General features: G+C 37.6%; 1 protein-coding gene across 2 annotated transcripts in view; it reads right to left on the bottom strand.

Annotated features, from left to right (window-relative positions):
• Positions 1-25,945, bottom strand: part of atp9b (ATPase phospholipid transporting 9B (putative)) — a 157,353-nt gene that overhangs the window by 59,022 nt on the left and 72,386 nt on the right. For both annotated transcript variants that reach the window (XM_003219733.4, XM_008108764.3), the window contains exons 9-11: positions 21,282-21,362; positions 20,223-20,298; positions 13,499-13,575 (exon numbers count right to left, since the gene is read on the bottom strand). In XM_003219733.4, the coding sequence (XP_003219781.1) occupies positions 13,499-13,575; positions 20,223-20,298; positions 21,282-21,362 (234 nt within the window). The remainder of the gene's footprint in view (positions 1-13,498; positions 13,576-20,222; positions 20,299-21,281; positions 21,363-25,945) is intronic.

The following is a 25,945-nucleotide window of genomic DNA, read 5'->3' as shown; positions in this document are numbered from 1 at the left end:
AGGTCCACACTTCCCATTGAAATACTGTTAAGCTTATATTGATTAAAACTGTTCTTCATTTTAAATATTTTATTGTTTTTCATGGTTTTGCAGTACAAATAAGATGTGTATAACTATAATTCCCCAACAGTCTCAGGGACCACGAACCGGTCCTCTGCTTAACAAACATCTCAGGCAATATCTGATATGCGGAACTACCACCACTTTGGCTACTCTCTTCCATCCAAGAACAAGGTCCCTGAACAATATGAGAAATTATCACAATAGGCAACCATAGTTGTAGGTTTTACCTACATGTGATCCATAGAACTCATGTGATCCCCAAACATTTTTAAATTCCCCCAGTAGTAGTGAAAACAGCAGCAGTGCTGCAGAAATAATGGCAGTAGAAGCAGCAATATTGGTGGCAGCAAAGGTGTGGCACTTCATAGGTCCTGTGGGCTGGTGGTGGTAGTGGTGGGGGTCGTGCATCTGCTACTCCTATGAATTTGCTCATCTTACATTAGATGTCTTGAAAAACTTAAACATCTTACTGTATTTCATTGGTTTCCTGCTCACCTTAAGAGGTCAAATAAGGTCCCTTCTACACAGCTGTATAAAAACCAAATAATCTACTTTGAACTGGATTATATGGCAGTGTGGACTCAAATAATCTGGTTCAAAGCAGATGTGGATTATCTGTCTTGATATTCTGGATTATATGGCGGCGTAGAAGACCCTAAGTCATCTTGCCACTTCGAAAAAATTGGTAACCTACTCATGAAGAAAGGCTGATTGAATAACTCAGCTGTCATGGCTTTCAACCTAAACTTTGTTCCACTCATCCTTTACCAAAGAGAGACATGCAAGGAAACAAAGATCTCATCCATGACAGGAAATATCAAGCACAGGTAGTTGAGGAGAGATGCCGCTTCCTATTTTAAATCCTTAAGGCATCCTCAATTTTCCTGCAGCAGCCAGGATCAAGAAATCTTAAATCAGAGCTTTCCAATATGTTGCAACATATTAGGTCATACACATGTAACAAAAAACCTCTGAGTCTATGTGTGATAAGGAAGAAATCACATATTTAAATCTATATATATAAAAGAGTGATGGCATCACAGCGATGCACAAAACAACAAATCTACAGCCCCCCCAAACTCGAAAATTGGCAATGCAATCCATCATCCCCGCCTCCAGTAAGATACAACAAATTTACACATAAAACACTATCACAACACCAAAAAATGCCAAAACTAGGTACGCATGCGCAAAAACACCATGCTTCGAACCTTTATGGCGCTCGCGCGCGCACACACACACAACTGTCAAAGCCTCCCTCACCCTCTCTCGCGACCTCCACTGCCGCCGTCTTTGAAAAAATAACATCACTACAGATCCAGACGCCATTACAAAACAACAAAAGTAAAGGCCCCCCAACCTTGAAATTTGGCAACATAACCCATCATCCACGGCTCCAGTAAGATACAGCACAATTAGATGCCAAACACAATCACAGGGCCAACAAAAGCCCAAAAAACGCAACAGGCGATCTGCGCCTGCGCGCACACCGCCCTCTCCTCCCTTCCCGCGCGCACACACATCCTCCTTAGCCCCGGAGGCCTCACAAACACCTCGCCTCAGAGCTGGGCCTGGGCTGAAGGAAGGCAGGCAGGCAGGAAGGCGGATTCCTCTCTGCCCTCCCCCCCAATCTCCTCCCCCCTCAGGGCCCATGGAGGGTCGCCGAGCAGGCCCCTCCTCCAGCCCCTCTCCCCTCCCCTCAGCGCCAGGAAGGCCCCGCGGACCCCCGGCTCACCCTCTCTCCTCTTCCCGGCCTCGGCCTCGGCCTTCCTCCTACCGGGCCCTCCACAGCGCCGTCTACACCCTGGTCCGCCTCAAGGACTTCTTCCCCGGTTCTTTGAGGACTTCAAGGTGAGGGGGGAAGAGGAGGGCATGGCCCTCCAGCAGGCCTGGGCCTCCCCTCCAGTTGTTTTGGGCGCCAACTCCCGCCCTTCCCAGCCTCAGGCCCCTTCCTTTTCCCCCTCACCCAGTTAAACGGCTGACGGGGGGGGGGGTAAAGAGCCTCAGACCAGGAAGGGTGGAAGTTGGCACCCAAAACAACTCGAGGGAAGGCCCAAGTTGGCCCAGGCTCAGCCCCCCCCTTTTCTGTTGTTATTGTTGTTGTTGTTGTTGTTGTCACCCACAAATCACAACCCCCTCCAATGCCTCAGCAGCCCCCCTTTTTTCCCTCTGAAGCCCTATCGCCCTCACCTTTCCCTTCCCTGTCAGTAATAATTATTATTAATATAATAATAACTGCTCATCATTTAAGAATGTAATAATAACCAATAATAATAGTAATTTATTATTGTTATTATAACAGTAATAATCATTCAACAATGCAATAATAACTAATCATAACAAGTTATTATTATTACAACTATAATAAACATTCAAGGCTGTCATAATAATAATAATTATAACACTGATAATCATCCAACAATGTATTAACAATTCAAAATAAGAGTAAATTATTATTATTATTATTATTATTATTATTATTATTATTATTATTATTACAGTGATAATCATTCACAAATGGAATAATAATTATTATAACATTGATAATCATTCAACAATATAATAATCACTAATAATAGTAACTTATTATTTTTATAACACTCTGAAATCAGGAAAATTGGGAATGCCACAAAACAAACTATCACAGCCAGCTAACACCTCCCAAGAAAGGATTCTTCCAGAAAGGAAGCTCACAATGCAGTGAAGCAGTGTGTATTACCAGACTCATTATTAGTACTATTATTATTATTATTATTACTATTATTATTATGTTGCTGTGAACCGTAAAAATGAATACAATCTGGCTCCAAATATTCAAAACCAATAAAATCAATATATAAAAATTACTCTGCTATAATAAAACAGAACAATACAATCTCTAAAATCAAAACACTACATAAAGAACAACAATCTGAAAACAGGGCCATTCCACACAGGAAACAATCAGGGCCAGCTAACACCTCCCAACAAAGTATTCCCATCATCAAAGTCTGGCAAATCCTCTGTTTTCTGAGATCCACACACAATAGAAGCACATAAAATATCGCAAACAACACCACTCTCAAAACAAGGGAATTACAGACAGGAAACAATTAGGGCCAGCTAACACCTCCCAACAAAAAATTCACTCAGCTAGAAAACAGACAGGCTTTAAAGCTGCAAGCCCATTACATGCTAATCATTTTCCCTAATTCCAACATTCATACTTCCCTCTAACAGACAAAAAACAATCAGAAATATTGTATATTCACAACCTTGAGAAAATAATCTCCCCTGATGGCACAGCGTGTTAAACCGCTGAGCTGCTGAACTTCTGCACCCAAAGGTCGCAGACGAACACAGCCCCCACTATTAGCCCCACCTTCTCCCAACCCAGAAGTTCGAAAACATACAAATGAGAGTAGATGAATAGGTGCCTCTGTGGCGGGAAGGTAACGACGCTCCATGCAGTCATGCTGACCACATGACTTTGGAGGAGGCTACAGACAACGCCGGCTCTTCACCTTCAAAATGCAGATGAGCACCAACCCCCAGAGTCACACACAACTGGACTTAATGTCTGGGGAAAACCTTTACCTTTACCTTAACTACCACCAATTCCTCAATACTTTATTTCCCAGACCACCAGACTTCGCCACAGCAACGCGTGGCCGGGCACAGCTAGTATATATATAAATGAAAGGATTTCATGAGATACGCTGTGTTCCCATATATTTCATTATTACCATTTATTTACCTCTTCTAAGGGATTGGTATATCATCTGATTTGTGAGTAAAACTGAAATACTATATCATGAAATGATGTGTGTCTACAAGGTTTGCCACCAACATGAAACCTTTGGAAAGCTCTGCCTTAAATGTTCAATGAAATGATGGAGCATCTGCAGCACTATTGGGAAGATGGACATAATTCTGTGAATGAATAATCTGTACCTTACTTATGCCTAATTGCCACTTGATAGAACATTTAGCCAATTTGAGAAAATGTGTAAAAAAGATATGACTTTATCCAGTAAAAATATTATGAACATGTAGCAGACAGGCACGCTAAAAAATAGGACACAGTCCTATCAAGATTGTCTCTCAATTGGTTTTTGTGCTCCTGTGACTCCACGGGTCAAGTTATCATTTATTAAAATGTCACTTATATACTTCAGTGTTCTTGAAATGTTAAAAATACTTATTGAAACATAAAAATAATTGTATAGATGATATAGGAAAGCATGGCTGAGAATTCTGTCACCTTCCCGATGCTACTAGACTGCAATTTTCAGTGCCCCTTACAATTGGCAATGCTGCCTATGGCTGCTGGGAGTTAAAATTCAACAACATCTGGAGGACATTACCGTTCATATTACTGTACTGTAGTGAAAACCCCTGATCTGATTCTCATGACAATGCTGGAAATGTAAACTTTGAGCAGTTATCAAAACAGCAAACAGTGATTCAGCAGGAAAACACTTTATGGAAGACAGATTAAACAGTATTTGCTTTGATAGTCACTATCAACAAAGAATTACTCACTGACTGCATTTATGTCAATATCACTTTAGTTCAAGGGTGGACAACAAGTGAAAATTAGGAGGCTGCATTACCCTCTTACCCTTCTAGGAGACAATGGAGAGCCTCACTCTTTCCACAAACAGATTTTGACTATGTTTTTGGTATCAAAAAGTCCTCTCCTGGGTGGGGGGGGGGGGGCTCTAAAAATTGTGGGAATTAACATGTTTGGGGGGGATTCTGGAACAACAAAATATATTTTTGACCAACAGGGCCCAAAAATACGGGCATTGGGGCCACATGTGGCATGTCGACCACAATTTGTCTGTCCCAGCTACTTAGAAAGCAGATTTCTATCATAATGGCAGTGATACTTTTTATTAATTAATTTGATCAAAAGTCACCATACAAAAACTGATCCTTGAGCAAAAAAAATCTATTTTGAAATGTCTTTTTAAAGAAAAAGCAAACAATCAAATGATAAAGAATAGCAGTAGATAATCAGTTCCCACATTGGCATTCAAATTGAGAATGAGAAGACTATATTTTAAACAATGTGCACATAAAAGTACCTGAATCACACAAAAGCTGAAATGGATGTTCATTTACTTTATTTCCCATTCGCCCTGCTTTAGCACATCTAATTTAGCTCTCGTAATCACTTGAGTAACTGCAGCCAATCCATGACTCTACGGTCTTACAATCATAAGACCAAACATTAGCATCAGATGGCTTTTTATAACAATTAACAGAAAGGCAAAGTGGTCTTCATGAAATGACAGTAAGGTTCACACTGCATCTGAGGAAGCAGACATAGTTTATGAAAGCTAATGCTACCAATGTCATTCTCTCAGATAGTCTCTAAGGTGCTACTAGGTCTCTTTGCAGACCAGTAAGATTCATAGTTTAATATACATGGCAGAACATGAAGCTTAGACAAGTGTTTTTAAGTATTTATGTGTTCTACACTCTACCAAGTTGGGAAGCTCCATTCCAGTTCTAAGGTAGTATTTTTCCAATATTGTAATGTTCACATAAGCAAGAACCGGAGACTGACAGTTTATTTTATATAGATAGCAGTGTTCCTAGAATCATAGAATCATAGAATAGTAGAGTTGGAAGAGACCTCATGGGCCATCCAGTCCAACCCTCTGCCAAGAAGCAGGAAATCGCATTCAAAGCACCCCCGACAGATGGCCATCAGGCCTCTGCTTAAAAGCCTCCAAAGAAGGAGCCTCCACCACACTCCGGGGCAGAGAGTTCCACTGCCGAACAGCTCTCACAGTGAGGAAGTTCTTCCTAATGTACAGGTGGAATTTCCTTTCCTGTAGTTTGAAGCCATTGTTCCATGTCCTAGTCTGCAGGGCAGCAGAAAACAAGCTTGCCTCCTCCTCCCTATGACTTCCCCTCACATATTTATACATTTATCCTAAATGCTAAGCAACATACAAAACACTACATTTCTTAAATCTCACTTAACAAAGCTCTGGGTCCACATGAATCATAGGAAAATAAATAGAACCTGCATGTTGACTAAGGCAATATTTGTTTATTTCTGTTAATTCCCTTTAGGCTAATTAACAGCTATGGGTGACCTTTAGCTTTGGCAGATTCCAATCATCCAATGCATTGGGTTTTAACAAATATCCAAATAGGATTGATTACTGATTCATGCATTATAAAGAGCACAATTCAATGCCATTTTTAAGGCTGGAATTACATTCCATAATAGGCTGATTAGACTACAAATGAGATATTATGCACACAGCCATCACACTATAATAATGTTGATGCTGCCATATCTACATTAAACTCAAATAAAAACTCAAATATATCATTTTAGACTGATATTGAACCCTGCAAAAACTATTTATGTTCATATCATTTGAATTAAAAGCATATTAAATGGATTCATTAGAAAATTCTCTTCTTTGCCTTGCTTTTTTCTGACAATGTCTACATCCTTAGGCTACAGAATAATTTTTATAATTGGTGTAATAAATCACAAAGTGTTGACTTAAAGTTAAGAAAAAGTGTTGTTGGGTGATTAAAACATTGAAGCAAAACATATCCTTCTCTAAATTATAATACACCAATAAACCTATTGTGTTTATAAAGGTAAACAAATAAAACTGAGTAAGGCCATGCTTATATATATGAAATAGGCGCCCCTGAAAATGTCTTTCAGTTTTTCCACATTGGTTAACCTCATATATATGTTGACCTCATGTATAAGTCAAGGGCAGGTTTGGGGGTCAAAATTATGGATTTTGATATGATCCATGGAAAAGATGAGGGTCATTCTGCCTTTTCCCACCCAGGCATTCAAAAAGATCAGAAGCTGTACAGTGGTGGAAAAAGTAGAGGCAATTGGTGCTTCTTTTAAGTTCTCTCGGGTTCTCTTGCTTTTTACCACTCCACTCAGAGAAGAGGATGGCTCCTTTTATTAAAATAGTTAAGATACCAGTAACCCACAATGACCTGTGGATGTTAATTCAGTTTTTCAAGGTGATATTTTGACTAAAATTTCTAGACGTATACATGGGTATATAGGGTAAGTCCTAAATCCAATTGCTACTTCCAAATAGAACAGATATACAAAAATAGAAGCTTGACAGGTCTACACTTAAGTAAGTTCCTTTGATTAAGAGAATCTTTCCCAGTTGTAATTACTAATAGATTTAGGATGGGTTTGTGTAGACCTCCATATCCTGCTGGATTGCATTTCTCCATATTATTCACTATTGGCTATGCTGGTTATGGCTGCTGAAGGCTGCAATCCAATAACTTTGGAAGAAGGACATAACTCTCTCTCCTGATTTAACATGATAGTGACTTATCTTCCAACTTTAAATAGCTGCATGAATTTCATAAAACATGCATAAAGATTTCAATTTACAGTGGAGTCTCACTTATCCAACATAAACGGGCCGGCAGAACGTTGGATAAGCAAATATGTTGGATAAGGAGGGATTAAGGAAAAGCCTATTAAACATCAAATTAGGTTATGATTTTAAAAATTAAGCACCAAAACATCATGCAATACAACAAATTTGACAGATAAAGTCGTTCAATACGCAGTAATGCTATGTAGTAATTACTGTATTTACTAATTTAGTACCAAAATATCATGATGTATTGAAAACATTGACTACAAAAATGTGTTGGATAATCCAGAATGTTGGATAAGCGAGTGTTGGATAAGTGAGACTCTTCTGTACTTTACCTTTTTTTTCATGTCAGGAGCGACTTGAGAAACTGCAAGTCACTTCTGGTGTGAGAGAACTGGCCGTCTGCAAGGACGTTGTCCAGGGGACGCCCGGATGTTTTGATGTTTTATCATCCTTGTGGGAGACTTCTCTCATGTTCCAGCATGGAGCTGGAGCTGATAGAGGGAGCTCATCCGCGCTCCCCCCGGGTGGATTCGAACCTGGCAGCTTTCAGGTCAGCAACCCAACCTTCAAGTCACAAGGCTTTAATCCACTACGCCACCGGGGGCTCCAGTTTACTTTACTTAAACTGCTCCTTTTAGAACCTGAAATTTTTATGAGTTTTGTTTAAGCTATAGAAAGACTAACTAGAAAGATGGGATGTCTACTACTTTCTGGAGAGTAATTTCATATATGTAAACTATGAAGTAATAGAATAAATTCAAGGTAATCCTGGATATTGACTTTGCCCCTTCAAGAGGAATGCAATCTTCAAGGCAGTTCTAGTTACCAGATGTAGAAACTACCAATCTACTGATTCTGTCTTATCAGGATTTATCTACAGTTCACTGACCATCATTCAGGTCATTGCAGTCAAGTGCCTCCACGGCCTCAGAAAATTCTGGTGACAAGAAGAAATAGAGCTGGGTTTTATTAGCAAGATCATATCCAGAAATTTCATATAAAAAGCTTGAGGAATAGATTGGAACCTTGTTCAGGGTTCCTCCATACCATCATGTTGAACTGGACCTATAGATAACAGGAGGAACTACTCCCACAATAAGACTTCTCATCACTATCTTACAGAGCAATTCCACTAAGATAGCACAGTCAATGATGTCAAAAATGAATGAGATTCAAGAGATTCAAGAGGACAGCACTCTTCCAGACTTTTTCACATTTGGGATTGTTGCAGCCTGATGATATGGACAGGATGCTTGAATTACATCTCATCATATCTAGGCTTTACCTTCTCCTTCTTACTGATGGGGACCAAGGTCATTAGTTAGAAGAAATGATGATTTTGGTACCACATACTGGCCCGAAACCAAACTGAACGGGTCAACATAACCTGCTCTATCCACTTTGAGTCTCCTTATGGAGAGAAAAAGCAGGATATAAATAAACATAATAATAATTCTATCCAAGGTGGTCTGAAATTGCCCAGCTACCACATATTTAAGGATCTTTCCTTCAAAAAGTAACGAGCATAATTCTCATATACTTCTGGATCCAGGGAGATTCCCTCCAGTAGAGAGTGCACCTTCCTTTGCCAATTTGCCACCCTCTGTACCCACCTGGACAACCCTGGCCCTCATCAGTAAGATGGAAAGGGTCAAACCTAGATATGGTGGGATCAAGCATCCTGTCCATATGATCAGGCTGCAATAATCCCCTGAAACTAACTGAGAGCAGGTTGATCAAATGGAATGCTAGAGATATCCCAGGCACAGTTTTACTGTGGTGCCAAGTTTTAGCCAAATATGTGTGGCTTCTCTTTAAAGCATTTATCAAATATATTATCATATATCACTAAGTGTTCAATTACTGGATACATTGTGTCCTCACCACTTGTAATAACTCTACTGGGCAAAATATCAAATTTTCAGAGTCCCCTCTTTGCCACAGAATAAGCCCATCAAAGAGTTCTCACTATCTTCCATTATTCTAATTGTTCAACTTGTACTCACTAGCCACTGTCCATTCTGTTTCATTACCTATAGATCTTCTGTAAACCAAGTGGAATTACAGGCTTCACAGCACTAAAATAGGCAGTTGGAAGCATCTGTATTGAGCCCTTTCCATTTCATCATTCAATATTGAATCCAGGGCCTCGACTACCTTTGCAACCCTGGCAGACAGAAAATCCTTCAGAGCATACAGAAATCTTTTGATTAACAAAATTTCTTCAGGTGAAGCATCTTAATTTGTTCCCCACAACAGAAATCTGCTGCCACCAAATCAAACTTCACAGGCAATGATCAGAGTGCAATAATGGAATTGTTGAATTCAACTTCAAAACATCCTTCGTCTTCCTCCATCCAACACTAAAATCAACAGAATCAAGCCAATGAATTACAGAGGTGGTTGAGAATTCTACTCCACCTTTGTCTCTGCTGCATCCACAGTGCCTAGCTCATATATGAGCACTTCATGCTCCTCCTTCTGAACTCTGTCTTTCAGGCAGAAATTCTAGGGGCGATTAAAGTGATGTGAATAAATAAATTAAATAAATCAAATAAACCACTCAAAGATGGGATGGTGACCCATCCTTATGTCTTCCTGATCTGACAACCCCCTGTAGTGTCACCCCAAAGGGATGACCTGCCATCAGTGGATGGTTCTGTTTTGTTATCTTCTCATTGCTCAGAAAAGTGAAAGTCTCAATTCTGTTCAGTCCTGGTAATTCTAGAGTAACTACCATACACCTCAGTTCAGTATGTAAACAGGACTTCCATGGGAATTAAAGCCAGCAGACTGATGAAACAAAAAACCATCTTCTCCTTCCATTGATTCAGCTGCAAACACCTATTGTTAGTAAATGGGTATGAGAGCAAAAAGAGCCATATTATTTTCAGTCCTGCTGCATAAGTCCTGCTTTGTTTAAATCTTCAGCTTTTCCACTGTGCATGCACTGCTGTACTAATGTCCCCCCTCCAAAAATCCCAAATGCACTCCTATGCTAATGAATTATTTCTAAACAGCCCTAATATGTCTTATCTCTATCCTTTAACTATTTCAAGTGCAGGAAGTTTGCAGAAGAGCTTTCCAAGCTAACATAATTTTAGAATACAGTATTTAACATTTCATATAATGAGTAATGGTCAATTGACATCTCAGACATTGGTCTACAACTCAGAGCATAAAGTTTCCCATTTAGTGTTCTACAGAAGTGATGAGTCCTCATTGTGCACTTTATTTCAGCGATCTCAAATTCCTCTTTTCTCTAAAACGAAAAGCAACAGACCTCCCCCTGAGTGGCAATTTCAACACTAATAAGGAATGGCAACAACAACATAAAAAGAATGTCTTTCCATATTTTGAATTAAATACGTATACTAATTTATATCTTGTACATATTTATATATTCAGTAAATACTTGATGTGTACCTTTGTGGATTCAGTTACGCTAAATGAGAAAACTACACATTTTAAAGAACTATTTTAAACTTTATCCCCTGAACTATTATACATCCCAGATGTTCTAATTATGATTGTTTTTTCAACATTTAACATTTTGCCTCTTTACTGCTGCCTGAAATTATAAGTTTATTTATGTTCACATTTCAGCTGAAGAAACACAACTTTTAATTGTTAACAGATGTAATATCAAAGTATACTGATTATGTAAATGAAGGTGGGTTGTGCACTGCCATAATCCTAAAAGCTGGATCACAACTTGCCTACGTGCTACTAATTTGTTTGTTTGTTCCATTTAATCTCTTCTTGATGGTATTGCACACCAACACTACATTTTTTAAAACAAATCTCTGTTAATATACAAAGCAACAATGTATATTTTAACCCATATGGCCCTAGCTTCTGTAAGGCAATATGCAGGGTTTCAAAAGCATGCTTCTATTAGTGCAACAAGACTTTCTACTTCACCTCTTTCCATCTGAGATCTTACACCATCTGAAAGTTTGTTCCAGAGGGTTTTCCAGCTCTCATGGGGCCGCTGTAGCACAGCGGGTTAAATCACTAGCTGCAGGAAATCTGTTGACCATAGGGTTGCCAGTTTGAAGCCACGAGTCAGAGTGAGCTCCCACTGTCAGCCCTATCTTCTGCCCACCTAGCAGTTCGGAAGAATGCAATGCGAGTAGATCAATAGGTACTGCCTTGGCGGGAAGGTAAAAGAGTGCCCCATGCAGACATGCTGGCAACCAATTGGAGATGTCTACTGACAACAGGCTCCTTGGCATGGAAAAATGGAACAAGAGCACCTCCCCATGGCTGGAGATGAGCACTGCCTCCAGACACTGGAGATGAAAGGGGAAGGCCTTTACCTTGTCTGTGTATTGTATATTGTGTTCACTGTGTAAAAGAAATTGAATGTTTGCCTATATGTGTACTGGAATCCGCCCTGCGTACCTCCGGGGAGATAAAGCAGAATATAAATAAAGCATATCATCATCATCATCATCATCATCATCATCATCATCAAGCAAACCATTAGGATGGGAAGCTTTCTCATCACTCTAACAGAACTGATTCAATCAGCACAACGATACTGTTGAACCCAGGCTTTACTTTTTTATTGTACATATCTATTTGATGCAAACACAATTCTGAATAAGGATTTAGTACAGAAAATACTACAGTTTCCAAGGAGTCAGCTACTGACAAAACTGCAAGACAGAACAGATAATACCCAGTGGTTCTATATTATTACATTGTTCTTTCATTTCAATGTTTGAGAATACTTTACTTTTGATCTAGATTTTTTCCCTTTCCTGAAAAGTTTTAATTTCACATCAGGGCATCAGAGGTAAAATAAGTATACATACCACAGACTGTGTTTTGCTTTATTTTAAAATGCTGTTATCAAGATTCAAATAATAACAGAGCATTCTAATTCACATAATAGCACATATCACCTGTCTCTTTGTCAATTACACATTTAAAAGCATCTTTTTATTAGAAATCCAAATCAATACACTCAAGGGGCTGCAAGGACTACTTTAGGCAATTTGTATTATCATTTCCTTCCTTACGTTCTGACTCTAAGTAACTTATTATTATGAATGGCATGAAAATGGCAACCTGTCACAATTGATTTTTAAGCCAAAGATTCCCCCCCCCCTTTTGATATAATTATCTTCCGGTTAAATAAAGGTATGTTTTATAAAAGGCAATCTCAAGTTTCAGTTCATGATAACTTAGATGTCTTTTTAATAGTCTTTAGAAAGATTATTGCCCCAAATTAGCAGCTATTTGCATAAATTTGAATGGAAAACCCCCACAGATGCAAAGGCACTCACCATCAATAATTACATCATAATAAAAGCATTCAGAATACAGAATGGATTGTTCTACCTCACCCCCCTGACAGATATTTGGGGATCTGATATTTCAAAAAGGAAATGAAATGCTCAGGATAGAAAACTCACAAAATAGGTTAAATAATTTGTTTCACTCTGATGGAGAGTATCAATTTTCAAAGTGTCATACAGGGACAGGAAGATTCTATCATTCTGATCTGCAGAAGTAAAGATAATTTCACTGTACATGAATAATTTGATTAAGAGACTCTGCTATACTCTTCTTGGAGATATCTGTAGCTATGCTTCAATTTCCAAAACTAAAATCTACAACCTAAATAATTGTGCTAGAAGGAAAAAATCGTATTTTAATATTCTTATAACAATTATGTTCTACTGTTGCAGTGTTCTAAAAAAACCTGAGTATTGTTAAAAGCAATCTGAAAAAATCATGACATACAACATTGTCCAACTGCAATATGATAAAAACAAGACAGATGTAGCAGGAAAAAAACCTAAGACATTGGATGAAACTTATTGTAGGGCGTTATAAATGCCCAACTAAAAAGGGAAGTGTTTGCCATAGGGCAAAATGCTGCTAAGAAGGTGCCTATTTATGTGACAGTGTATGTGACAATATATCATACTAATCCTTTCTTAATAAATCTGATGTTTTTGAAAAGAAATGATGTCTGAAATATTAGACATTTTGCTCAAATATTCTCTCTTGCCAAATCAGCTTACCTTATTCTTTGGATTGGATGTGTTCATTACACTTCGAGTTTCTTTTCCAGTGTAAATAACAACACCAATTACTGTTCCTAAAACAAATTAAAGAAAATGTTTATATAAAATGTTAAAATAGAGATAAGAACTTAAAATGTTGATTAATGAGATTAGACAAAAAAATTGGAGATATAATTCGGTGGTAACAGGAAAAGATTAATATAAATTGAAGCTTCAGGAAGAGATAAAAGAATATTATAGAATAAATGATATTGGAGAGTTATCTAAAACTGCGGTGTGGGACTCATTTCAAAGTGTATTACAAGGTCAGTGTATTAGTATTAAGTCCCACATAAGGAAAAGTTAGAGAGAGAAAAGAGAAAAATGTATAAAAGAAATTGAATCAATACAGGAACAATTGAGAATAACTAGGAGAAGAAATATAAATAGTATATTAAGGCAGAAAAAGAAAGAATTGGAATTAATGGATGAGGTGCAATGGAAAAAAATGAGACAGGGTGTGAGGCAATGAATACATGGATGGGGTACAAAATCAATGAAACAAATGGTGAGATATTTAAAGAGGAGAAAGGAAAAGTATGTATAACAAAACTTAAAGATAAAAATGGATTGGTGAAAGATAGAAGAAAGGATCTAGAAGACATAATGAGAGAATTTTACAGGGAATTGTACCAAAAAGAACAGGTAAATAAGGAAGAAATAAAAACTGGGAATAAAGTAAATGAGGATAAAAACATGCTAAATGAAGAAATAACACAGGAAGAAGTAATTCAGGTAATTAAAGGACTGAAACAATATAAGGCACCTGGTATAGATGGATATACAGCAGAATTTTATAAGACCTTTATACATGAGTTGGTACCATATTTGGCTGCAATGTTTAATGAGATATATATGAGAGGTGTTGTCCCGGAAACATGGAAACTTTCAGAAATTATTCCAGTTTTAAAGCCAGATAGACAACCAGAGCTCCCAGAATCATATCGTCTGATCAGTTTAGCAAACCAAGATTATAAGATATTCATGAAAATTATAGCAAATAGATTGGAAGTTATTTTACCAAAGATTATAGCAGAAGACCAATATGGGTTTATTAAAGGGCGGAGTATCAGTAAGCCAATAAGAAATGTTGTTAATGCGATTTGCCATGCGACAAAAACGAAAAGAAAACTGTCAATTCTAAAGTTAGATGGGTATAAAGCTTTCGACAAAGTAAACCATGAATATCTGTGTAGATTATGTAAAGAACTAAATTTGAGGAATAATTTTTGTGAAATGATTAAAAATGTATATAGGGAGAACACGGCTTGTATTAGAGTGAAAGGACAAAGAACAGAAAACATCCAAATTGAGAATGGGACCAAACAAGGGTGCCCATTATCTCCAATGTTATTTGCTCTGGCAATAGAACCCCTAGCATATAAAATAAGGATAGATAAAACATGGGAAGGGTATAAGATTGGGAGGAAGGAGGAGTTGAAATTGAACCTGTACGCGGACGATGAAATAATTTTAACAGAGAGACCAAGGGAAATGATTAAATCAATGAAAATAATATTGAGGGAGTTTAAAAAAGAATCAGGGCTATCAGTTAATATGGAGAAATCAGAGATATTATTTATCAATATGCCTCCGAGGGAACAATTAGAGATAAGGAAGGAAGCAGGATTAAAATTGGGTATTAAAAAGATGAAGTATTTGGGAATTTGGATATATAAGACACTTGATAAAATAATAGATGGAAATTACAGAATGGCATGGAAGAGAATGTTAAAACAAATGAGTAGGTGGAATAATAAAAATTTGAGACAGATATCTAGGATAAGGACATTGAAAATATTGATAATTCCAAAAATGATGTATCTATTTCAGGCTCTCCCTGGAATTCCTCCCATGGCAAAATTAAAGGAATGGGATAGGAAACTAAATGGTTGGGTTGAAGGGAGAAAAAGACCAAGAGTAAGGAAAAAATTGATAATTGCAAAAGAAATGAAAGGGAGATGGGGCTGTCCATGCCTAGAGTTATATAGTGATGCCTTCCAAATCGAAAGCGCAATAGAATTACAAGTGACAAATAAAAAATGGGTGAGATTTGAAAAGGAAATGAATGGAGTTAATTGTGAAGAAAGAATCTTTAGAAAATGGGATAAGAGAAATATAGATAAATTAACAGGACCAATGAAAGGAACAATGCAAGTGTGGAAGTATGGATAATTAATAAGGATAAAGAATCAAATATGAATAGAAATATCCAGATATTGAAGGAAAAAGGAACAGAGGGAGTAGAACAATTATATGACAGAGAGGGAACGGTACGGGAAAATAGAATTAAACAATGGCTTGGACAAGAAAACTGGTTACAGATAAGTGCAATCTGTGCATATTGCAAAATAAAAGAAAATATCAATATGGTTAAGACAGAAGATACCGCCTTTGAAAAGATAATAAGAAAAAAGGGGGACGGAAAGAAGGCACAGGCAGGCAAAATATATACAATGTTAATAGAGGCTGATGGATGTACAATACGGGATTTGAAAAATATGTGGGAAATGGAGTTACAAATCACGGAACAAGAGATGAGACTGTGGTAGAGGCAATAGGGATGAAAAGGAATACCAAAGTATGAGAAATGAGGAGGAAAATATTGCACAAATGGTATCGTACACCCTGTCAGTTAGCATACTACTATAAAAAGGGGAGTAGTCAGTGCTGGCATGGATGTCATCAGAAAGGGCAGTTTATGTACATGATGTGGGAATGTGAATATGTACAATATTTTTGGCAGACTATCCAAAATGAGTCACATCAAATACTAGGAAATGAGTGGGTCATAACAAAGGAAATAGCGGTATTAGGGAAAAGAGAGGAAACGAGAAATAAAAGAAGTAGTGCACAAGCAGTAATAGTATTAGGGTGGAAAGATAAATCAAAATGGACAGTAAATAAATGGTACCAATATATGGTGGAGCAAATAGAATGTTGTAAAAACTAATGAAAATAGAACGAGAGAAATGGAAGAAATATGGACAAGGGTAAAGAACTATATCATGAATCAATCCGGAGATCAAGCCATAAGAAATAAGATACAAATGTTATATAGTATATGGAATGGAAATGTATAAAGATAAAAATATAAAGATTGTCTCAAAAAGAAATAAATATATAAATGAAAACAATCCTCGTGTTGGTGGGGGGGGGAAGAACTTAAAATGTTAAATATGATAAAAATTATTTATCATGTCAGAAGCGAACCGAGGGTACAAGTTGTAATGTATTTGAAAACACAAAGTTAAAAAAACACACAACAACAACAACAACAACAACAACAACAACTTGGCATTATATTAATTGTCCTTTGACCAGTAGCTGGCCACTTGGTGTTGCTGTAAGAAGGTCCTCCATAGCGCATGTGGCAGGGCTCAGACTGCATTGTAATATGTGGCCTGTGGTTTGCTCTTCTCCACACTTGCATGTTGTGGACTCCACTTTGTGGTCCCATTTCTTAAGGTTGGCTCTGCATCTCGTGGTGCCATCTGTTTAGCGTCTTCCAAGTCACCCAGTCTTCTGTGTGCCCAGGAGAGAGTCTCTCATCCTACATCAGCCACTGATTGAGGTTCTGGGTTTTAGCCTGCCACTTTTGATGGGCTGGAGATGTCAATGCCTTGGTCCTTTCATTGCTGGCTGCTATTTCCCGGCAGATGTCAGGTGGTGCAATGCCGGCTAAACAGTATAATTTCTCCAGTGGTGTGAGGTGTAGACATCCTGTGATAATGTGGCATGTCTCAATAACAGCCACATCCACTATTTTAACGTGGTGAGATATATTCCACACTGGGCATGCATATTCAGAAGCTGAGTAGCAAAGCACAAGGGCAGATGTCTTCACTGTGTCTGGTTGTGATTCCCAGGTTGTGCCAGTTAGCTTTCGTATGATGTTATTTCTAGCACCCACTTTCTGCTTGATAGTCGAGCAGTGCTTCTTGTAAGTGAGTGCACAGTCCAGGGTAACTCCCTAGTATTTTGATGTGCTGCAATGCTCCAGTGGTATTCCTTCACAGGTAATCCTCAGAGCTCAAGATGCTTGTCTGTTCTTAAGGTGGAAAGCACATTAGGGATCAGCTGGTTTTCCCTGTAATATGCAGTAAGAGCTCCTAAAGCTTCAGAGAGGTTCTGTTCAACCATTTCAAAGCTCCCTGCTTGAGCGGTGATAGCACGATCGTCAGCATAGATGAAACTCTGTGCCTTCTGGCAATGGCTGGTTATTTGTGTAGATGTTAAACATTGATGGAGCGAGCACGATCCCGAGGCAGAGCATTCTTCTGTTTTCGCCATCTGCTTCTCTGGCCCTGGAATTCAACAAAAAGCTCCTGCTTTGTAGCAGATTTCCTATGAAGCGGGTGAGGTGGTAGTCCTCTGTGATATTATAAAATTTTCTTAGAAGAAGGCAATGATTTAGTGTCATAAGCTGCTGACACATTTACGAAGACAGCTCCTGTAATCTGCTGCCTTTCAAACCCATCTTCTATGTGCTGTGTCAGTTTAAACACTTGTGATGTGCAGCCTTTGCCTTTCCTGAAGCCAGCTTGCTGTAGAATCATACATGGGTCTATTTTTTTTCCATAATGCTATGCAAAATAAGTCTCTCCAGAACTTTGTAAAGATGGCACAACAAGGGGAATGGTCTAGCTTTTTGGTTCTAGCAGTCTTGGCCTGGTTTCAAGATGGCTATGACTCTTGCTTTCCCCCAGATTTTGGGAATCTGACAGGATGCAATGCAGTTGTTCCTCAGCTTCAGGAGCCAACACGTTGCTTTTGGGCCACAGTTCTTAATTTGTTCCATCTGTAGATCGTCCAGGCCAGCTCCTTTGCCATTTTTACATTTATTGAAGACCATGTCCAATTCAGTAGATGTAAAAGGTTCATGAAAGGTGTTGTTCTCATTATCTGGTTGTCTGACTATTGGTTTCCTTTCTACTTTGGAGGAAAGGTTGGGTTTCCCATTCTTCAGAAATTGATGCGCTATCTGATCTGCCTTTATATTGGCATGGGTATTAGTTTGTGAGGGATCATTGCTCAACTATCTTACCAGCCTCCATGCCTTCTGACTGCTCCTGCCCATGTCGACTTCTGTTATCAGCTTTATCCACTGTTCTTTCTTGGCTTCAGAGATGGAGGACAGACTGCTCTGCACTGCCTGAAGAGTTTGCTCACTAAATGGGTCTTCATTGTGGAGCCTGTAATAGGCTTCCAACAAGGCAGCTGTATCAGGGGTAATGCCCTGAGGGTAGTGTGTTCTGCAGCCTCTCGGTATAGAAGCCCGTGTGCAGGTTTTTACTATTTTGATAAAGCGCTCGTATTCCTCAGGGATTGGGGTGACTGATATGATCTTGATGATAAAAATAAACAGAAGGCAATACCATATTTCCTTTTTGATGGTAAGAGTTTGCTAGCTCCAAATAACATGACCCTGAATTTGATTTTTTAAAAAGTTTAAAAAGTTTTGTGCTACTCTAAAAATATAAGAATTGTGCCAGTTCAGGACAATGGCTTATCTGATATAGCATTCTGTTCTCAATGGCCAACCAGATTCATATAGGAAATCTACAAGCATGACGTGATGCAACAGAATCCACCTCCTTGTACTCTCCAGGAACTTCTATGTAGACATATCCTCCTCTGAAAATATACAAGTATGATTATGTGTAGCCACTGATAGCCATATGCTCCGTGAACATGTCTTATCCACTTTTAAAGCTGTCAAAGGGATAGCACTAGGTGAGGGGTAACAAAAGGTAAATAATATGAGTATGTAATATAGAGAGTGAAAATACTATATGAGCTTGATATACATAACTCTGTATCACAAATTTGTTAAAGAATGTATATGTTTTAAGTATAAATAAAAATTATTTTTAAAAAGCTGACAGAATCATGACTTCCTATGATACAGAATTGCATATTTCAAGTTATACCATGGACTGCTAAAAAAACAAATAAATGGATCTTAGGAAGGGGGCTCGCTACTTAAAGGCCAAACTGAGGCTGTCATACTTTGGCCGTACTTTTCAAACTTTTAAATTTCTAAAGTTTAATATGTGCAATTACAATGGACTCAGAAATACGATAGCAATCTGAGCAACTAATACAATACAGATGTCACCAACCACCGTTCTACCACTATTTGGAAAACTAATTTTGCAATAGTTGAACTTCCTGAACTATCTCAGAAATGGAATATATTACAGTAGTAATGGTTCTGTAAGCTGGAAATGTATAATCAGGCACACTCTGAAACTTAGCAGAATGGGAATATGCAATAATATCTTGAACTATTATTGCCAGACAATGTTCACACATAGCTATTGTTTAACTGTAAAAGTTGTGGCCGCGTCAATTACTTCATGTCATTTCAATAAAAACGCCACATTTCCTTTTTATCAATATGAACAAAGTAACCCACTGAAGCAAGTTAGTGGTGAAGGTTCAAATGAGAATAGCAGGAAGACACACTACTACAGGCATTTCCCTTGCTATCACTGCTCTCCTCTAATGCTGAACTGAGATAATATGGAAATTTAAATAGTAACTTCAAAGATGCTGAAAGCAATATTCAGGCTCCTGGAAAAAGTGAACAAAAAGATGATTATAAGAGAAACATGAATACAGAGAGGAATACAGGAAGAATAAAATCATTAAAATTTCTACATGCACTGTTTCTTACCTGAAGCAACAACAGTGCTTGCCCATAAGGTATTTTCAATGCTTAGACTTTCATGAACAGATGGATCACTGTCTTCCTGTAAAAATTGGATTAAATTGAAAATATGTTCTCAAGTAAACAAAAATAAATAATATACATTTAACACTCAAATAACAGCACTGAAAAGTTTGGCATGAAGATGCATATGTGAACATGCCCACACAGAGAGACACGTATGCATACACATACATGTATGACTCTCTCACACAAACACCTTCATTTCAGGAAAAAATGTTTAAAGAGAGCCATCTTCAGCATCTTGAACGAAAACTGCACATTCTATGAAAAATTCAGTTAACTAAATGTCTGCATTTAAGACAACTACTGGTAACAGGCTAAAACCAACTGCTCATCCCTAACTATCATAAGATATTGAATGGATGGGACTTATGTAAGTGTTAAGTTAATAGATTCATTTGATTCAATGAAACTACCCAATTTGATCCAACTATTGAACTTAGGTATGCTACTGTTTTCCGTTGAGGGCAAGAAAGTTGGACTTGCAAAAAGCCAACCAATGGGCTTCTGTGGCCACGCTGGAAATCAAACCCTGGTCTCCTGGACACTTAGTTCAACATTCAGACCACTATATTAGGCTGGGAATTCTTAAACAGAGGAATGCTTTTAAACATATAAAATATTTTTTCACACATATTTTTACATTGTACACTGCACAATCTTCCACAATAAGTTGCAATAATTCATTTGAAAGGTATCTGGCATGCATAATGAAGTGAAGAATAGTAGAATAGCACTAAAATAGTAGTGCATACAGTATTTCACCAAGTGAATGTTTGAATGTTCTCAGACCTCTCACATTAAAATCAAGATTTTCTTCTTTGGAGGCTTTTAAGTGGTGGCTCGATGGCCATCTTTTGGGGGTGCTTTGAATGCGATTTCCTTCTTCCAGGTAGGGAGTTGGACTGGATGGCCCATGAGTTATCTTCCAACTCTATGGTTCTATGATTCTTAATAAATCACATGAGTAGAAGAAAGATAGGTACTAAAATTGCTACTTACCCGTGTAAAGGTGCCTTCAAAACTGTGTATATCCATTTGTGGCTTCTGAGCATAAACATATGCATTGATGGAAAAAAGATCCTAGAATAGAAAATTTTGAAATATCTAAATATTTTCATGATACTAACATCTAAAATTAAAAGAAGAAAATTATTTCCCACTACTGGAATCAACAGGTTCCTGTTTTTTCTTATTCTTTCTTCTGGATGTCATATGCAGAGAGTACATCACATCACTGCAGGGAATAAAAAGTGTTCTAAAACCCAATAATGTCACTACAATCAATTGTTCTTTAGTAGAGGTTTCGAAGACAGTAATCAGTACATATGGTTGGGCTTAAATCCAGCCCTTTTCTCCTGCCCTCAACTTGTAACTCTTAGTGCCAGTCACAAAACTAGCTCTGTGAAGCAGATTTTTGGACGGTGTGGTGATCAGTCCCTCATGTTTCTGTGGGCAGAAGCAGTTCCAGATATTCCTCATAAGATTGCTTTCCCAGAAACATGAATTTTAATTCGGATATTAAATAAATGACATAAAACCTGAAGTGGGCTAAAGACATCATAACACAGATGATAATCTGGAGAATTTAATGATACACAGCCTAGTCCAGTTCTACTTTCTAAACTGTACATTCTACTTTCCTATTGGTACTTCTAAATGTCAAATCAAGTCAAGTTCACTTTATTATGGTCAATGACCAGTACTTCTGAATGGCCTTAGAGCTCCTGGCCATTGTGATGCCCTGTGCCAACATCAGCTGAAACACCCATGGCATGAGTGATGGTCAGGAGCTCTCCCAGACCTCTACAGCTACCTGCTGCCGTGAGGTGGACCTGGGCCGTCCTATTTTCCCTGCACCAATGGGTGCAGGAAAAAGGGGATGTGAGCGGTAGCTGTGTCCAAAGTGTGAAACTGCTCCATAGTTTAGACTTTTCTTAGCATGGAGTTAAACCAGCTTAACCCATGATAACGTCCAGAAGCCCCTGGATAGCATGTAGACATCCACAAACTTTTGGGCTCATGTAGAGTCTTGAGATGTAGTGATTGCTTTCATCATATCTTCAGCAGGTATTCAGTTAAACTAACAGACTTAATAAGCTCTTTAAGACACTGTACACTGAGAAGTGCATGTGAAAGAGGCTGTTGAGTATTTTGTACAATAGTATATTTTATTATTGTTTGCTGTTGCCAAATATTTAACTTTTAGACTTTCATTAATTCTATTCACCTTTGGACACATGGATGTCCTTCCTACAAGTAATTTTTTTGTGTCAGGAGCGACTTAAGAAACTGCAAGTTCCTTCTGGTGTGAGAGAATTTGCCATCTGCAAAGACGTTGCCAAAGGTTGCCCGGATGTTTGATGTTTTACCATCCTTATGGAAGGCTTCCCTCATATCCCCGCATGGGGAGCTGGAGCTGATAGAGGGAGCTCACCCACTCTCCCCAGATTCAAACCGCCAACCTGTCAGTCAGCAGTCCTGCCGGCACAAGGATTTAACCCACTGTGCCATTGGGGCTCTCTACAAGTAATTAATCCTCAGCTATTAGAAATGTATAAACAGAATATAATGATCTATCATAATAACTGAAGGCACAGGGGTTCCTGTGGTGTTTGTCAGACACTTTTTCTGTTAAGTAAATAAGACAGCAAATACTAAATGTTTCTTCCAATCTTATGGATCATGTATTAAGACAGGTAGTTTCATAAGCATAGCTTTTATTCAAAGATGTTTAGATTAGGACACATGTGTAGTTATCTGAAAATTATCTATACAAACTAAGCATTGGTTCATGCAAACATTTTCTATTACACACTACTAATAGAAGATGAAATCTAAATATAAAAATATATTAAAATTGTGAAATAGTTTAAGGAAAGAAGTGAAAAGTATCTAAGAGAGTCGTGTGGTTTTATTTACTAAGATATTTCCATTAAGTTATAAAATAATGCAACTCTAACCATACCTTCTGCTCCTGAATGATTTATGTTTGCTGATCCAAGTATTTAATTCATATTTTAAGAGCACAAATCAGATTGCAACATCTTCCATTACAAATAATCTGTTTTTATACTAAATCATCAACCGTTTATTGTAAGCTTTTACACAAACTCCCATTCAATGCATTCTTGTTCTTCTAAGTTAGTTTTCATCAGCCTCTTGAGAAATAATTCATATGAAACTAATACACATGTGGTGTCCTATATCTTCATCATTCACTTCTTTTCAATCTGTTATCACCTACAATTTAGATAATCCAGGCTATTATGTGCTTTATTGTGCAAAGAAAAATAAGAGTCTCAGTACAGCAGAAAACTAATACCACACACATACCCATAATACAATAAAAACTATTAATGAAGTGAGCCAAGCACGAACGTTTTCTTCCTTAACAGACTGTCATGCTTTGCAGAAATTAACCTGTGAGTAAACTAAAATCACTTTAAAATTTGCTCTTTCCTTTGAAGAAGAATACAATTGCATCCAAATTTTCTCAAGTGCAAGGAAGTTCAATATAAAGGTAAAGAGACCAGATAACAAAAACCTTCATTATTCATTTCTAAATTATTTCAAATTCTATTTGAAATAAATTAATTAACAATTCGCCCATTGTGATCTATACTCTGCCACAAAGTCATTTATCTTTGAACTATGATCAGAATGATAATGCTTTCAGTTCTGTTGAATCTGGTGTATTATCCTTGTAGGGAACTTACAACATCATATTAGGAAAATATACTTTAGAAAGTATATAGAGATGGTTTAGTTGAGTATTTCCCTCTTAATTTCAAGCAAGCATTCTGGAAGGATGCACCAAACTGTCTGCATGAAACAATTAAATTATGGTACAGTAATTATAATGTTTTTCTCTGCACTTTACCATAATAATCTAGAAATCACTCTGAAGTTATCAATAACACAGAAAAACCACCTCTATTAGGTCAAGGGCAACATTTGTTCACCTTACTTAAAGATCATTAAAATACATCCTTAATCATAACATGCAGTTCATTACAAATAAAATAGTCCCTGGTTCAATAAAACTAATTAAATGTAAATGGTATTGTTTACTGCTGTATAGATCTTTTGATATAAATCAGCAAATCACCATTTATTGAAAATTACAGTAACCTCATTGCTAATAAATTTATTTGGTCACTTAAGCCAGAGAAGACTATCCTGGAATATGCTCTGTGTAGAAAGACACAGTTCCACACATGACTATGAAACCAAGAAACCTAACCTGGGTGTTACAGTTCTTACAGCTCAGCCATCATTAAATGACTTGTTGAAATTTTAATTCTCTGATCACATTAAGTGGTTTGGGAAGACAACAAAATCTGTACAGATCATCTTTGGTGGTGTCATCTGTTCTTCAAGAAAGCTCGAAAGGTTTGCTGGTTTATTTATTCTGGGTGTCACTGTGGATAAGGTTACAGTCCTACATTGATGATGGAACTGACAGCCCATGACAACACAAGATACAATCCTATACATCAGATAACTACAGAAATCAAAATGAGTGACAGGTATGGGCAGTATATGTTAACTATACAATGAAACTGCTTAGTCTGCACCTATGCAAATGCCGCTTATTTTCTTTTGAACCTAGCATTTTATTTTTAATTTTTACAGCTTAGAATCCAGGGCTGGAATTGTCTCTTTAGCTTCATCTTTTTCTTCTTCTTCTGTCACAGCTATTCAAGGAAAATAAAACCAAGACTTCTACTCTATTTATCTCTATTTTAATTTATTACTAATCATCAGTAATTTATGTGCTGTTTCTAGAGGTCTGTGCTAGATCCTGATGATATTAAAAATATAACTGAGATCTACTTCAGGTTAAGCTCCCCTGTCAACACTAAGGGTTAAAAGGCTGCCCGGAAGATGTATTTTCTAACTTGAAAATCTTATTAATTCCAATTATATGAGACTTTAATCATGCTCTGAATGACAAGGCAGCATTTGAAATTAGTTCAATAACAAACTGCCCAATGGCTAAGGCAGTGGAACTGTCTGCATAGATGCAAAAAATAATAGGTCCTGTGAGCAGGACTTCTTCTCAGAAGCATTTCTGGGCATAGGTACATTTCCTTAGCCTTTCAAGAGTAAGGAAACTATACAGTGGTATTTCTTCCCTCTCTCTTCCTTGGGGTTTCTCCTAAACACTACCCTTGTCTTCTACAGGGAAAGTGTAAATTAAAGAAGAACCTTGCAATAAAAGCAACAACTTCCTTCCTCAAAATGGGATAATTATAAATCACCGAGGGCATATAACCCAGAATATCAAGGCAGAAAATCCCACAATATCTGCTTTGAACTGGGTTATCTGAGTCCATACTGCCATATATTCCAGTTCAAAGCAGGTAATGTAGGATTTCATTCAGTTGTGTGGAAGGGGCGTGAAGTATGATATTTAAACTGTAAATTATAATTCCTTTTAGCAATGTAAAACTATCAAGCATACTTTTAATTGTTTTTAAAGGTATCACAACATTTAAACCAGAAATAATTCAGCCATTGCAATATTATTTTTCACTGAAACCCATTTTTTTATTTTCTGGAGATTGCAAGAGAAATTGGTGGGACAGTTTGAATGTGGTAAGATCAGCTTTTCCATGGACAAAGCTGTATTGATTAGAACAGGGGAAAACTGCAGCACA

Source organism: Anolis carolinensis, chromosome 4, assembly GCF_035594765.1.
Source record: "Anolis carolinensis isolate JA03-04 chromosome 4, rAnoCar3.1.pri, whole genome shotgun sequence".
In the NCBI taxonomy this organism is placed as follows: domain Eukaryota; kingdom Metazoa; phylum Chordata; class Lepidosauria; order Squamata; family Dactyloidae; genus Anolis; species Anolis carolinensis.
The sequence above is the reverse complement of the archived record's forward strand: the minus strand, read 5'-3'. Positions and strand labels throughout refer to the sequence as shown.